Below are 16,466 nucleotides of genomic sequence, written 5' to 3' on the forward strand. Positions count from 1 at the left end.
TTAATTTTTTTTTTTAATTTTGAGAGAAGTTCTCATTAAGTTGCCCACGCTGGACTCGAACTTCCCCTCTTCCTGTCGGAGTGCTGGGATTTCGGGCCTGTCCTGGCATATCCAGCTTCTATCTTATTTTTATTGTGTGTTCTATTTTCTATTTTTTATTGTGTGCATGTGGAGCCAGGAGGGGGGAGCCGTGAAGTGGATAAGCAGAGAGGTAGACAGTCTACATGACTTCAAAAGCAGCACATTTCAAAGAAAAAGCTCTCAGCTGTGCAAGGCTCTGGCTCTAACAATGAGCATTTTAGCCTGAGTCAGGGAAGATGGTAGAATCATGACAGTGAGGGTTAGCGTTCGTGGCAGGGCTGGCTTCTGTCCCTTTCAGATGACCACAGATATTGCCAAATGTTGCATTTTCATATTGGCTGAGCTCTGAGGTCAGGATTTTTAGCTCGCTGAAACAGAGCTATCCTGAACAGAATGTTAAGAAATAATCTCTATTATTAAAAACAGGGCAAAATTGGTACCTGGGACTCAAAGAGAGATTAAGTAGAATTATACAAATCTGAATAATGACTGCTAAATGAACACAATGAAACAGCACTTCTCTCCAAAATGCACTGAGCCTAAACAGCAAGGGTAGAAACTGAGAATAGTCACATTTAAAATTAGACTTTGGAGTTCAAGTAACTAATTTCAGGCATCTAAATATTGCGGTTTTTAATAGTTGTGTCACATTTCTATTTCAAGCAAAAATAGACACCGTCAGCCCAGTTGAAATGAGAATTCACACACACACACACACACACACACACACACACACACACACACATATTAGCACATGAACATTAGAATCAAATTTATGCCAATTATGAACACAGAACAAATTTTTTGAAAAGCAGCTTGATTTAAAAACCTCTGGGACTCCAAAGGCTCAGGGGATCCTTAGGACTTTTTTTGATTGCGGATCTCCAAGGACTTCTTATATTTGCACATTTTAGGGATTACAGATGGATTGCTGACTGTACCCCAGGCCCTGTGTGAGGACTTGTTGGATGGGAAGGCTTGTTATCTGCAATCTCTTCCAGCACTCCAGGATCCTTCTTCCTCACTTTCCCGGAAGCAGTGCATAGGAGCAGGGGTGTTCACTAGTGTGTGTTCTTTAGAAAAACATTGACTTTCTTTTTCCTTTGTTCCATGCTGGTAGATGGGAGAAGTCAAAGATGTCAGGGAGGTTTGAAGGATGACTTGAGGGAGACACACCCCATACAGCATTTTTCCAGCTTACTGAGATTTGGCTGTTTCACTGAGCTCAATATATCATTTAATTTAATAGCACAGTGCCTAGATTCGCTAAGCTACTTTTAAAAATTAAACGTAGAATACAGATAGTGGAGTTCATAAAGTTCTATGAAGAGATAACATGATTTTTCTTTCAAAGGTAAATGAGGAATTTACTTTTCAACTGTACTTGGGGTGCTGCATATTTGATCGTTTTAGAATCCTAGTGTAAAACAAACAGGAACAACCCAAAATGTTAAAAGCTTCCCTCTTCACTTTCTCCAAGTCATGATGACTCAGACCACAGTTTTCCTGGCATCTGAACTTTTAGAAAAACATTTTCTTTCTTACTTTCTGAAAGTGAATCAAATGGCAAATGAAGCTTTTTTCAAAAGTCTCTTTTCTAATTTGACAAGGACATTTTCCTTCTAAAAGCATTGTATTGTGACTGTGATTATTTTTCAGATGAAGAAATTAATTGCAAAGAGTATTCAGTTTGGAAAGTTTGTGAGCCACTTCTGAGGACCAATTATCTTCTGTTCCCCTTTTATTTCTCCAAAGAGGAAGATGTTTATTTTTTTATGTGCTTGCTATGCTTTCTACTTTTTCCATAGCAGTAGAGAAGTTTGCCACTCTCAAACCGATCTCCTTCAGCTCCTCTGCCTGTAATTTCCCATCAGAACTGAGTCACAGTGGACATGCATTTGCTTTCAAGTGTTCCCTTCCTGTTGCCTTCACTGTGATCTTCCACCCACCTGCATCTGGACCTCAGCAGCTGCCTCTCTTGTCCCTGACCTCCTGCCCACCTCTGGTCAGTCCTCTTGTGAGGCTTCTCTGCTCTGCATCAGGGTCCCTCAGAACTAAGGAAACTCTTGACTCCTTGACTAGGGACACTTTTCCATACACCTGCTCTGTACCTAAACTCATTTTAGGCTCATTTATAAACCACAGTGCTCCTATTCCTTAGCTAAGCCCTCTTGATTTCATAACATACCTGCTACTTATCTTAGAAACTCATCATCAGCTGAAAATCCTCTAAATAAAAATACACGGAATGCACCCCACTATCGGGTCCTGACCTAGATCCTGTCTCCCAAACGAGTGTGCTGCGAAGGCTTAAGCAAATGAGACAAGTGGTATGATTTTAGGGCTCCAGGAGGGTCAAAACCCTTTTGCTGAGCTCGAGACTCTGAGGGCTAGGACAAAGACTTCTCTGGACCACCCATATTTATTAGGTCCATAACAAAGGGCGGGGAAACTAAGGAAAGTGTGGGAAATGAACAGGACCTTGCGAGTCACTTCAAAGACTTCTCCAGGTAGTAAATTATGCCAATTTAGGAGAACCATCTTATATTCAGGATGACATTAATGGTAGGAGTGAGACTGCAGGAGTGAAATATCTTCAGCTGCAGTCTCTATTTACTTAATTAGTATAGAAGCCAAGGTGTCTTCAGCTGTGGCCTTATCTTGCCCTTTGAGGTATCTCTGGCCTCACAGGCCACTACAGGCCTCAGCCAGTGATTCATAGAGGTGCACTTACTATGAATCAGCTCCCGTCGCCAGGCAAGGGGCCGAGGCCTAGGACAGACTCACAGATAAACATAGAAGGCCAATGAGTTCATTTTAAATCCTGCTCAGAGCCGCTTTGTAGTGGTCTCCAGCACCTGACCTGTGGATCATGCTGGCTAGCGATACAGTGTACCGAAGAGTGCAGGGTATTCACCTCGTGATCTCTGGGCTGACCGGGAACCTACACCCACTGCCACTGCCCAGCATACTGAGACAAGATGGGATGGATGGACCCAGAGGGCATCATGTTAAGTGATATACTATACGCTAGACTTGGGCTCGTGAATGCAGGAGTAAACAAGTTAATTCAGCTGAACAAAAGGGAAACGGGAGAACGGGCCCTACCCCGGGCCCCGGACAAATCAATGGGGTAAATCTACCGTATTCTCCCTACAACCTTCCATAAACCACATGTGCCACTGTAAATATTCTGGCTCCTTTAAAAGAATTTTGGCCAAGGCTTTCCAATCATAAGGAGCAAGATTACCATACTGATCTGCTACTGATGTTATTAATTCTCTAGTGTAATGAGCCTGAGGGCCATAAAGGGTTACAGCCTTTTTTAATTTTGCTAAATCATCCATATTAAATGCTTCCCATCTAGGGGGAACTGCCTCTCCATCTATTGGCTGTGGCCTGATTACAGGGAAAGCAAAGGCAGGCTTTTCCTCATCAGAATCCCCTAATTTTGGTAGATCAGCCAAAGCTAGCTTGGCTTTACTCCAATTAGGGTTAGATGGAGGAGGTGCAGAGGGAACTACAGGCGGGTTCTGCTTAACGGAGAGTTGTTTCACCTCTTGTGTTAAATGCTGTATAGCCTGTAAAATTGGGCGATTGTCATAATTTGATATTGCTGCGGCAGCTAAAGCTGAGTCGGCTGTAGTGGATTTTACTTTTAGTTTGGACGCCTTTTCACTACTTAAAGCAATAGCGTCATTTTGAACTACATTCTGCTCCTCCTCTGTGAGGGGCAATTCCTGAATAACTGGCTTAATTTCTAGTTGAAGATTTTCTACAATATGTTCATCTTCCATAGCTTTTAATAAAGAGTACACAACTGACCAAATAGCCCAAAAACGTAAAGGAATCTTCTCCTCCTGTTGCATAGCCCTTTCTATACTAACCCTTGCCTTCCTCCATACTTTTACATCCAAAGTTCCTTCATCTGGAAACCAAGGATTATATTCTTTAATTGTATCAATACACATATCCAAGTCAGCTGACCTGAGCGATATGCCATATATAGATAATAAATGTTTAAGAATTTTTAAGAAAGGAGAAGAAGCAGATTGTCCCATTTCCCCGTAATAAAATTATACTTACCTTCCTAAGCGACCTTCGGAGTCCCTGTTCGGGCGCCACTTGTCGTGAGTGTTTTAGAGCACTCTGAACTCTGGGCAAGGTAAACACGCACACACGCCTGATCGGGACACGGGGGGTACAGTGCTCGGAAAAGAAAGACAGGAGAGACACCTTTACTGTCTGCACCGCGTTATACTGCACTGCACGCACAATCTTTATTTTAGGATTTATATATAGTAAACCCGATCAGTTTACAGAGCCCAGATAATTAAGTAGTGAAAAGGCATTCTTTGTGGCAAGCTACAACGTGACAGACTACAATGTTTATTCTAAAGCTATCTAAGTGAAGTAAATAATCACAACCAGTTCTCATAACTTCTCTAGCCCAGGAAGAAATTCATTAGCTCAAGAATGTTGTTAATTTGTCTGCTGTTAGTGTCACAAAGGGTGGCCAGCCACTTCCTCAAGACTTCTGCAAAACAAAGCCAGCTCACAGTATGGATTCCAGAGGGTGAGGGGCTCACTGAGAACAGGCATTCCTATTCTACCTCCTTCTCGCATACCAGGGCGGCTATTGTAAATTGCAGGTTAGAGGGGGTTGGGCCTACAAAGTGACACCTCATCCCCCACAAGAGATGAGTCCTACGTGGTCTCCCTTATACGTGGGAGCTAAAATAATCAACCTAAGACCTGAAAGTAGAACAGTGTTTACTACAGTTTGGGAAATGGCTAAAGGGAGGTTTGATTTGGTCAGTGTGCACTGTATGCATATGTTGAAATATCACAGTGAACCACATTTATACATGCAACTGATGCCTCTTAATCAGAAATAAAATAAAATGTTTTTAAAAAACTTTCTACTGAACTCAGATCACTTTTACTCCCTTATACAATTGGAAAAGATGAAGTCAGTCATCATGAGTTGGGGACTATCTGCATCTGTGACTGCAGAAGCTGGGCTCAAGCTCAGAGGACCAGATTTCTCTTAATCTCTGACTCACTTGAGAAGAATCTTGATTGATAGTAGTGGCTGGTGGGTTTTGGCCCCAGCACCCTGACCACAGAAATGAAGTTGAAATTGGGGAGAGTGCATTCTGGGGTGCTGATTTTAAAAACTGGAGTCTTAACTGCTGAAAGAAGGAGAGAGAGAGAGAGAGAGAGAGAGAGAGAGAGAGAGAGAGAGAGAAAGTGGCACGAATTCTTGTACACCATGGTGTAGCCACTGCAGCAAGGCCGGTGAGGGGTCCAGAATGCCCCATTTGTGTTTTGTTTAGTTTTCCTTTTGTGGGAGGGACAGATGTCTCCTCCCTTGACAGGTCTGCCTTCTGTGCTGAAATGAGCAGGTAGCTGTTTCCTCTGGGTGTTTAAGCGGAGACTACCAGGCACCTGGTAAATGGATCTCTTTCTGTCCCCCCAAGGGAAGCCATCAGCCGTGTTTGCGAAGCAGTGCCCGGTGCCAGAGGAGCCCTCAAGAAGAGAAAGGTACAGTGCTGTGGGTCTGGATCATCCTGGTTGCTTCCTTTCTCCCATCCCCGCTCCTCAACCACACAAGTGTTCCCTGCCTTCTCTCCGGGGCCTGATTATTCTCCTACCTAAGAGTAAAGAGGCCGAGATTGCGCTCCCCGTGTGGTGTGGTGAGGGCAGTGCGCTGTCACTGCTGACTGACAGCAGATTCCCAGTTGCCCACCAGGGCTTAGAGACACTAATAGCAGGTGCCCGGCCAGGCTGTCCTTGAAGGAGTTACATGAACTCACTGTATCATAACAGCTCACTGGAGAGGTCCAGCATTGCACTGAGGAATGTGTACCAGCAGCTTCTGGGATGGGAACTCGTGGCACTGGCCCGATTCTGTGGTGTATTTCCACATGGGTGGTGGATTGCAATCTTCCAACATGACATCCCTGGAACCAGAGTCCGTGAGAGACTTGTAGTATTTCATCATTAGACAATGTTTCTGCCACACACGCTTAGCAGATGTTAGAAAAGCATAATTAGTAGTTACTGGAGTGAAAATCTTTAGATTTGGAAAGAGTGTTGGGTATTTATTATGTTTTTAAAACTATAATCTCATTAGGAGTTTGTATAAATTAATTTTTAATAATAGCTGTGTTTAATGTCCAGCTTATGTAGTTCCTAAAACTTTAATAGTTGGCGCTTATTAGCTGGTACAAACCAGCTCTGCACAGAACTGGAGCTCTTGGAGCTAGAGGATCAAGACCGAGGTACAGAGCTGAGAGCCACAGTGAAAAAGACAGGAGCTGAGGTCAAGCTCCATCTCCCATCCCAGAGGCTCAGTTGAAGTTTTCATCTTGAATATGTTTGAACTCGAAGAAAACAAATCTGAATTAAGAGAAATCACAGGAAAGCTCTTTTTAGTGAAATGTTTAGTAAGTATGTAATTTCAGTACCCATGATCATGCCTTTCCTATGCCAAGATGGAATTGTGGGGAAAGCATGCCTTGGTGAACCCTGAAACTACCCTGAGGACAGTCCTCTGGGATTCCAGACCCGTGGGACAGGTGCTGGCTTCCCTGTGTCATTCCTGGGGCTCCAGGGAACATCCATGTGTGCCCAGGGCAAACGAGCATCAGGCAGAAACTGTGGGTGACAGCTTTGGGGTGCCCAGTCCACCAAGCTGAGCTCCAGAATCTTGAATATGGGAGCTAGGTGTGCATCAGGGAGCCTCATCTCTGACAGTTAAGTGGTACTATCAAGTCTTGGGGTCCTTTCATGGTCCTCATGGTAGGAGGAGGTGGAGTCAGTGCCGACTCCTGGCTTCTCCTCAGGTGTACCTGACCCGAATCTCAGGGTATCTCTAACGAAGAAGAAGTCTTTCAGCAGTGTTAGCTAAAAATAAGAGTGGCACAGAGATCAAAGAAAACAGCTTTTATCTGGGAAGTAAAGTGTTCCAATTCTGGCATATTGAATTAGGGCAACCCCAGTGGTCCCCTGAGGCAAGAGCAGGCGGGAGTTTTTCATAGATGATTTCCATAAAAAGTTATTTTTGGAGAGAGTTTATTGGCTGGGCAGAAACCCTAAGTGGAAAACCCATTTTGACTGGTGAGTTAATTAGGGAACCTCTGACAGGGAGACACAAAAGGTTGGTGGAGAGACATTGATTGTGGTGGGTTCTCTGAGTCTGCTGGAACCTTCTGTGGCCTGACCTTCCGCAGGTGGGGTGCACCCCTCCCAATCTCCCTACTTGGCTCTAGAAAGCTTCAGTCTTAGTTACTTCATTTTCTTTCCCAGGAGTTTGGAAAGGTGCACGTCCAGTTAGGGACTAATTGGCATTTCGAAAGAGGATGTTTTAATCCAAACTGAAAGGATGAGTTGGTCCCAAAAGACAGAGGGATGAGGGTTGGCACTGCTCACCCAGGCGCCTGTGGAGAAGACACCAAGCTGGGAAACGCAGCCCTCTGAGCCCAGGGATGAAGGGCTTTTCAGACACATGGTGGAGATACCAGCTGTGGTCTGTGGTTCTGTGCTGGTTCCAGGCCATGGACTGTAACTGGACAGTGTCAGTGGGCCTGACAGGAAGCCATGTGTGCAGAGGATTTGTGGCCTCTTCCCTTCAGCCATGAGTGTGGTCGAGAATCTCTTGCCTCTGAGATTTCTGCCCTCCCTCAGATTTCCCCGAGAGGCTGTCTGCCCTTGGTTTGCTGAAGCCAGTTTCTGAGCGTGCAAAGCTGTGCTGTTCCTGGTTTGTGACATTTTCCCCAGGTTTACACCTAATGGCCCCCGTGAGATGTCCCTGTTGATACACAGGTGGCCAGGAGGAATGGCATCTCTGCTCCCTGAGCCTGGCTTTGGCATTTGCGTGATAGCTCTCTTACGGTTCACGGGGTGCCTACCCTAGAACGTGCGTCCGAGCACTGCCCTGCCCTCCTAGCGTTCCTGTGCCTGAGCAGGGCAGGGGCAGCCAGGGTGGTCTGAAGGAGCAGCCCACATCCACGGCTCCACCTGTTTAGATGAGAACAGCGCATTTTATTTACCAGAGGCCCTGTCACTGAGGCCTCCCTGAGCAAAACTGTACTGAACTACTGCTGTCAATTTCACAGCCTCCAAGCAAAATGCTTTCCAGCATCCTGGGAAAGAGCAATCTCCAGTTTGCAGGGATGAGCATCTCTCTGACCATCTCCACCGCCAGCCTGAACCTGCGAACGCCTGACTCCAAACAGGTGGGCACTCGCTCAGACCTCCTGAGGGCTCGCAGATCTTGTGGGACATGCGTTTTTGTCAAGTCTTGACTATTCTGTGAATTTAAGTCATTTTGAAGGCTTACCAGGAAAATGATGAATGGAATTGGTTGTTTTTAATTCTGCTATCAGTTACCTTTTGGGGAGAATAATGTGTGAACTTGTTGTCTTGCTTGCAATATGAGAAAAGGTGATGTGTGTGCAATTGTCTTCTCTCAATGTCCTTGTCCTTTTATAACCACATTTTATTGGTTTTATAGGCCACGTTTTCATTTTATCACTTTTAAAATGAGTAGAATGCATAGTCTCGTGACTAGCATTTCTTCCTCGGAGGTGCATCATGTTGGAGCATCTTATAGTTTATAGTGCTGTAGGGTTCACACAATATGGTGTATCTATGGCATAGATAGGCTGGAATGAATTCTGAGCAGAGCAAGGCGACACAGCCATGTTTATTACCGTTAATTCCATCTAGGAGGGTCGTGTTTCCTTCCATTCCGAGTCTGTCTTCTGGGTTCCTCGGATCCAGCTGTCATTGGTTTCTTCACTGGAAATACCGGTTTGTAGATAACCATGCTGTCTACCAGCAAGACAGTTTGAAGGTCAAAGGAGATGGAAATGCTTGTGCAATAGAAAGAGGCGTGTGGGGTGTGGACAAGTGCTGACAGTGACAACTGGCAGTGGTGCAAATCACGCTACTTCTGGGTGACACGCATCCTGATTCTAGCATGTAGCCAGGGATACGCACGGCTACCTTTGCGTTGCTCCATGCATTTCTATTAATGACCTTCTGTAGGTAAGCAAGCAGCATCCCCAGCTTCAGTTATTCCCCCACTTCCCATCCAAGATGTGGAAATAAATTCTAGATCCAGTGTAGAACATGAATCCACATCCAAGCTCAGACATAACTGCTCTGTTCCTGCTCTGTTCTTCTGTCCTGGGATCCCTAGCTAATCCCTTGGTTGTCACATCACCTCTCCTAATGACTGATTAATGGGCCAATGAGGCTTTGGATAAGAAGACCAGGTGGCTCTGCCCTTCTCTGAGCCATTGCCACTGTGCACCGAGGATGGCCTTGCCCCTGTGCTGCCACTCACCCATCTAGTCACCTGCCACATGGCACAGGAGCCATGGAGCCCTGGGACTGGAGCCCTTCATCATTCCATGGGATCCGAACCCCAGACACCTCCTCCTCTCTCACAAGCTCAATGAAAGTGACGGGCAGAAGAAAGATGCCAGGACATGGGCTGGGACCACCCTGGGACAGGGTGCTGGCTGTGTGCACACAGCTGGTGCTTTCTGGCCCTAGAGTTAGGAGGGTGGGCCTGAGGCCTGGGCTGCGGAGGCTCAGTGCTGCTGGCTCCCATGACGAGGGCACAGTCTGGGGCAGGCTGGGCGGAGGCAAAGCGCAAGGTTCTGGTTCTCCGCTCAGCTGACCTTGAGTCCAGCCTGTGGTACAGTGGGGGTGGTCTGGCGGACACTGCCCTCTCCTGAGAGCAGACAGACAGCACCTCGGCGTTCCAGCCAGTTCCAAGGAGGAGGAGGATGCTGATGACACCCTCAGCACAGAGGCGCATGTTGTACATCAGAGCTACTTAGGTCTCATTTTCTCACTGCCTTTGGTAATTCCATGAAGGGATTAGATAACAGTCACACAGTCATGGCCCTGCATCGTGTGGATCAAATAGCCCTTCCACCATTTCACCTAGATCACAGCTTCCACTCCCAGTTAATTTCTAAACTCCAGGTTTGGAGCTGCCTGGTAAGCAAAAAATGAAATAAGTAAAAAAAAAAAATCAAATACAAAAGAACCAATTACTCAAACATTAAAACTAGTTTGTCATTCTTCAGGAATTTCTGTTCCCCTTGTTCTCGCCTTAGGAGCTGACTGCCTGTGTCCCCAGACAAGATTCTAGGCTATTATTAGTTAAGTCTCCAAGGTCTTGCTTGTCACAGGCTACCCTGAGAGCTCTGCTGGTTTGGATCCTCTTCAGTACTCAGGTTTTCCTAGATCCAAAGTTCTGCAAATGCCAACAACCGAAGTAGGCATTTAAACACTTATCATTTTATTTTATAATTCTTATAAACACTTGTCATTTTATCTTATCATTCAGTTACATTTTATTTCAGAGATTTATAGGTGCTTGTTTGGAAAATCCCCTCGGCTCTGGTGACGGGGGCTATGTGAATTCTAGCTGTCTGCTTGGGGCTGAGGGTCTGGGCACCGTGCAGAAATGGACCTGCTTGCATTTAGGCAGAGGCGAGAGCTCCTCTCCCCCCTGGAAATTTACTTCAATGTCATTACATTGCCTTTAAATAGCTAAAAATAGCTTAGAAGACTTATGTGGCTTTTTAAATTTAGGGCAGGTTCTAATTTACTCAGTGTCTACTAAATTCCACTGTGTGCTGCAGTTTATCAAGCTAATGGAAATTTCCCATTTTCAAAATTAACTTGGAAAGTCCTCTCTGGTTTTTAAATTGATAAATGACAAAATGGTTCAGATGGCAGCAACTTGGATCTTGACTTTCTAATTTACAGGAGTTGTTTAAATGGATGGAGGGAGAGGGTGAGCCGCAGCCTCCCTCATCCTGCGGGGTCACGGCGTCTGCAGGACATGGGGAAGCAGCAGCCCTGAGGGCAGGCAGTGAGATGCTTTACCTCTGGAAGAGGCTCGGTTGGTCTCGAAGACCCTGGTCTCAGGCCGCAGGTTGTGATTATGGTGCAAGCCCTCTTCCGCTGATTAACCTCCTCATCCTCCCCACTCGCAAGGGTTTCTAATGATTCTGCTTCATAACTGCTGGCCGGAAGGACTAAAGGAGGTCGTTCTGGTCAACCAACTGCACCGCATCCATTGTGATGGCCGTGCACCATCTAAAGGCCAATCTATTGGCATGTGTTTCCAACTGTTACTTTCATACGTTGATCAGGTTTCAGGAAGACTCATTGGCTTGCATTGCTTGCCCACAGACACTAGGTTTTGCAAGTGTGGAAAGGGGCACTAATTACACATCTCGTTTCTTGTTTTGGGCCTGGCAGATCATCGCCAACCATCACATGCAATCCATCTCCTTCGCCTCGGGGGGAGACCCGGTAAGTCCCTTGGGTTCCTTTCTCTTGTTGGGGCTTTCTGAGTGGGGACCCAGCTTCAAAAACACTGTAGACATTGTTCAGGGTTAACTGTGATGTCAGCTTTTTCCTTCTCTTGATTTCCGAAGCTCTCCTTGACTGTCATTCAGAGAAGAACCTGAGATGAAGACCTGTCATTAGTTTCCTTTCATTCTGTCGCTCAGAACTGGCAGCAGTTCCAAAACATCAGCTTCTGAAAACAGTGCAGTTTTCAGAGTTGCCGGGGTCTTCTCACACAGTCGCCCTTGCTTTTTCTTTTTCATATTGGACCTCCAAGCCCAGCACCTGCTCACTGTGTGCTCGCTGTGGACATCCAGCCCCCAAACGAAGTCCAGGAAGAAGCCAGCGGAGAGGGGAACAGGGCTACAGGGTTGGGGGAACAAGGGCAGCCCTGCCTTGCAGTGAAGGCAGAAAGGCTCAGCACTCACTTGCTCTCCTGCCAAAGTGTTGTTATACTTGTTTTTGCTGGTCTGGGTAAAGCGCCTATCAGTCCAGGGAGATCGTTTTAAAATTAAGAAGATAAAGTGAAAAATTGGAGCCAAATTGAAAAAGATTGTTCTATATTCTATTAGTCAGCGCTCCCATTGCCAACACCCACAGCTTAAAGGAGGTGAGTCTTAACTGGCTCACAGTCCAGGGGGTTCAGTCCATGGTCACAGCTCCAAGGCTGGAAACTGCTCGGTTCATGACAGCTGGAAAGCAGAGAAGGGGAACAAGAGTGGAAAAAGGATCTGACATGGTACCTACAACCACCTATCTGTGACTCACCTGGATGCACCCGGGGTGCCTTTTCTAACTTGCTAGGGGTTTCTTAATCCAAAGAAGTTTACATGGCAAAATTAACAGTCATGTGTATCTTGAGAGGTCTTCTTTACTTTTTTGGTTGCTAAGTAGGTTTTTGATAGTAAATGATAGTAGTTTATAGATTGTGGTTTTGTATTATTTGGCCAAACTCTCCGTAGGCAATCCTCAGGTTTCATACGAAAATATACCTGTCCAAGACAGCCAGTAGGCAGTCCTCCTTATCTCAAGGACAGGGACCCTGTGTGTTTCTAGCTGCAGGAGGGAGATTTTCTTCATGACCTTCCTGCCCCTTTTCTGGATCCCTTCTACCTGGGTACTTGATCATAGTTGATCATAGTACCACTGATCATAGTACCACTGATTACATGCTGGAAGGGAAACTGCGAGAGGGATTTCAACAGCAGATTCCAGAGCCTCTGCATTCCTAGTGGACAGTATAAAAGGGTTGCATGCAGGTGCCCCTCCTTCCTCAGCTGCAGCAACTACCAGGGGCAGGTCCAGCTGGTGCTGCTGGTTCCTCCCAGGGCTGCAGTAACAGCTGAGAGCGGCTGGGGCCTCCCTTCCTCCCCCCTCTCTTCCTCTCCCTTATCCGGATGGGGTCATAGTTTTGTAAATGCGGGGTGCAACCCAGTTTGAAAAAATAAAGACAGATATCTTACTCATCTGTATCAACAGCTCCTTTCAGGAATTCTCTGGAACCTTATCTTAATAATAATATTATGAGTGCAGATACAACTATCTCAATCATGGGAAGACAAATACTTGCCATGGGTTGAAATTATTTTATTCTCCAGGATACACACAGGACTATGTATTTGCAAAATTTCTTCATAATATCTTCATTTAAAATACAGTAACATTTGTGACAATCCATAACTTGTTAGGAATCTGTGACTTCTGATGTAGAAAAGGTCACGATCCAGGACAAAGAAAACCTCATGGTTTTCCTTTTTTAAAAAAGTTATTTTGCAAAAATACCAAAATTTCATATATAGTATGAGAATAATAATAGTTGCAGCACTGTGTCCTGTGGCCTTCAGAGTACAAGATATAAACCAGAAGTATTTTTACAAAAAAGAATCAAACAGATTATAACACAAATCTTTGTTTTCAAGAAACTAAGATGAATTAGTAGCATACATGAAGCCAATGAGCCCATATATTTAAATATTTAAATACTTCTAAAACAGGAGGATTTGCAACTTGGGGAAACATTTGAACTTCTTTCTATTTCCTATTTATATCCCTACTATTTTGCTCTTTGTGTTTCTCATATAAAACAGTCCAAATGCCTATTAGGTCATGCATGGGATTCCATTTCAAATTGATTTGTAACCAAGAGTTTGACACAATTGATAGGTGTTCTCAGTAAAACCAGCACCCTCGATTCCAGGCCTTATTCTGCTACTAAGTGTGTGTGTCACTTATTCCTGCTTTAGTCTACCCAGTAGGAAAATGGTAGGCAGAAATGTCAAGTAACCCAGACTGGAAAACTTTAATATTCTCCAAAGCAGGGCACATGCTGGCTACCACATGCTGTGATCGGCAGTGTTGAAAAACCTCCAAAAGATGAGGAACATCAGAAGTTTGCAGCCAGCCTGGGCAACTTAGTGGCTTATCAAGAACCTGTCTGAAAACAAAAAAACAGACCAACTGGACTTGTGTCTCAGGGCAGAGCTCTGGTTTCAATCCCCAGTACCACAAACCATAAACAAAAACAAAAAACCAAAGACCACTAACAGAATGCTCACACGAGATCAAGCACTGGGGGTCTTGGGAAGTGAAGACAGGGTTAGAAGAAATCAGAATAAGAATTTTCCAGCCCCTGTTTTGAACTCAGTGCTCTCACTGTGTAGCTAGCCAAAGCCAGGAGCAGTTTTCTCAGCCCTGTGTGCCCCCTCCCATGCCAGAAAGGGCTCCAGCTGGACATGGAAACAGCACGTCTGGACCTGGCTGCTGGCTGTCTCACGGACATCTCCTTGTCACTGGTCTTCCTTCCTCAACTGTGAGCCATAGTGGAGTTTCTCAAATTAGAGGAAGAATTCTTTAAAAATTCCTGTATATACCAGGAGTGCCGACTCAAATTCAGTTTGTTACCAGAATGTGTACAAAATTAATGAATTGACTCTTTGTTTTTATACTTTGTATTGGACCCCAAAACCCAATCAAATTTATTTATTTATTTTTTTTTTTTGGTCTTTTTCCTTTTTATCGGTACCAGGGATCGAACTCACGACTGACTGCTTACAAGACAGGCGCTTATGCCGCTGAGCTAAATCCCCAGCCCAACCCAATCAAATTTAGATATTAAACACAAAGTAATACTGAAACCAGTACCATTCAAAACGACACAAACTCTCTGTGTGCAGAGTGGGCTGAACCTGAATCTCTGCTCCCAGTGGACAGACTCTCAAGCCAAATCCTTTTGAGTCCAGAATTTATGGGCATTTTGGTAACTTAATTCTTCCACTGATTTCCCCTATTTAGAAAAAACTTCAATCGTGCATCACTATGTACAAATCTCACAGCAGCTTGCTTCAAATAGGGTAAAGACATCTGGACTCTGACCATGCTTTTCTTTATAGTTATTTAAAAATCTATCACCTATCAGGTAGGAAGCCCAGTTGTAAATCTTAGCGCTGAAATTGCATGGCCCAGGTGATACTGTGGTCATCTAAATGATCCTGGATATTCTCATAGTAACTGTTTGAGATCACCCTGGAAATGAAAGTATAAAATAGGAAAACACGTTCTGTTGGCTCCCATAGGCTGGGAAGACCCCTTGTATTCCTTGGCACTGAGTCTGAGGAACTCTGGTCATCTCTAGGGCGTGAGCAGAGGCACGCAGAGATCCTTCCAGCCCACATCATGTGAAGCCACTGGACTTTGTGGCTACAAGCTGCACTCTGTGTGTCTGGCAGTGGCTTCTAGTTCTCACCAGATCCTTCCAGATGAAGTGTCCAGGACTCAGTCTGATGATCTCACTGCCTTTTTCTCCTTTTCATTTTGAGACAATGTCAGTGAACAGGAAAGGAAGCTACTTAGATGAGACTCACCCTGGGGAATGACCTGGGGTAACTGTGCCCCGGTCTCACCTGAGCTGGAACAGCTCCACCAGCTGTGCAGACTGGGGGTGGTAAGGAGAGCAGCGGCAGCAGCCCACAGTGCACCAGCAACCCCCACCCTGCCCCCGGTGCTGCAGAGAACCACAATCCTCACACCTCTGTCCTGTGCCCCTGTGCCTGCAGCACTTTCCAGAGCACTGCTGAGAGGGACGGGACTGGCCACTGCTTACAGACACTCGCCATGGGGGCTGCTGCTGGCAGGGAGCTTGTCAGTCTCCCCGAGTCCCTGCACCCCTTTGATGCCCTGCGAGACGATGATACATTAGGCAGTAGCTGGAAAGTGATGTGGTGTTATTACCAGCTGCCCCTCTGAGATCATTTTTGAATGCTGAAGCTGTCAACCCGGCAGAAAAGTCTTTCCAGCTTCCAGGAATGAAGAGAATGATTGGCTTTTTGATTATTTGTTTAGAAAAGTATGCACACGGCTGCCCTGGTATAATTTTGTCGTCTTTCTTTCCACAATGCACTAGGTCATTGAAAAGGCAGAGCAAGAAACTCTCAGATCCCCTGTACCAGGGACTGAACCCAGGATCTCAGCACTGGACAATGTCCCCAGTGCTTTTTAAATTTTACTTTCTTATCTTTCTTGTCCCTCTAAGTCCTTAGAGTTGCTCAGGGTGCACTTGAGTTTGCTGGCTTCCTGTCTCAGACTTCTAGAATACTGGAATTTAATCTCAAAGGATTAAAGTCATTGTTTATGTCCAAGAAGAAAAGAACGATCTTACCTCCTCCATGCATGAGGATGAGTTTGCAACCAGCCTTTGAACACCAATTTGGTTTTCTTGTAGACCAGTAGTTCCTGAGGCCTCGTCCCCCAAACCAGCAGCTGCTGTAACTTATCAGAAATCCACTGCGGGGCCACAGTCCAGACCCAGTGGGTAGGAACCTCTGGGGTGTGGTCCAGCAATCTGTTTGAGCCCTCGTGGGGATTTTGACACCGAGTCAAATTCATGGGGCCCTCATGTAGATATCACAGGCAGCAGTGATTCTCAGCTTTGGTTTGCATTATTATCACTTAGGAGTCACATCCAAACCAGTAAAATCAGATTACCTGGGCAGTAGGAGTCA

The 16,466-nt window shown here is 45.4% G+C and overlaps 1 protein-coding gene across 2 annotated transcripts in view; it reads left to right on the forward strand.

The window, feature by feature from the left end:
- The window catches only part of Shc3 (SHC adaptor protein 3), a 132,597-nt gene that overhangs the window by 70,840 nt on the left and 45,291 nt on the right, over window positions 1-16,466 (forward strand). For both annotated transcript variants that reach the window (XM_063227270.1, XM_063227269.1), the window contains exons 3-5: window positions 5,565-5,628; window positions 8,205-8,324; window positions 11,380-11,433. In XM_063227270.1, the coding sequence (XP_063083340.1) occupies window positions 5,565-5,628; window positions 8,205-8,324; window positions 11,380-11,433 (238 nt within the window). The remainder of the gene's footprint in view (window positions 1-5,564; window positions 5,629-8,204; window positions 8,325-11,379; window positions 11,434-16,466) is intronic.

Source organism: Cavia porcellus, unplaced genomic scaffold, assembly GCF_034190915.1.
Source record: "Cavia porcellus strain 051 isolate PalLab524CR breed Dunkin Hartley unplaced genomic scaffold, mCavPor4.1 scaffold_17, whole genome shotgun sequence".
In the NCBI taxonomy this organism is placed as follows: Eukaryota; Metazoa; Chordata; class Mammalia; order Rodentia; family Caviidae; genus Cavia; species Cavia porcellus.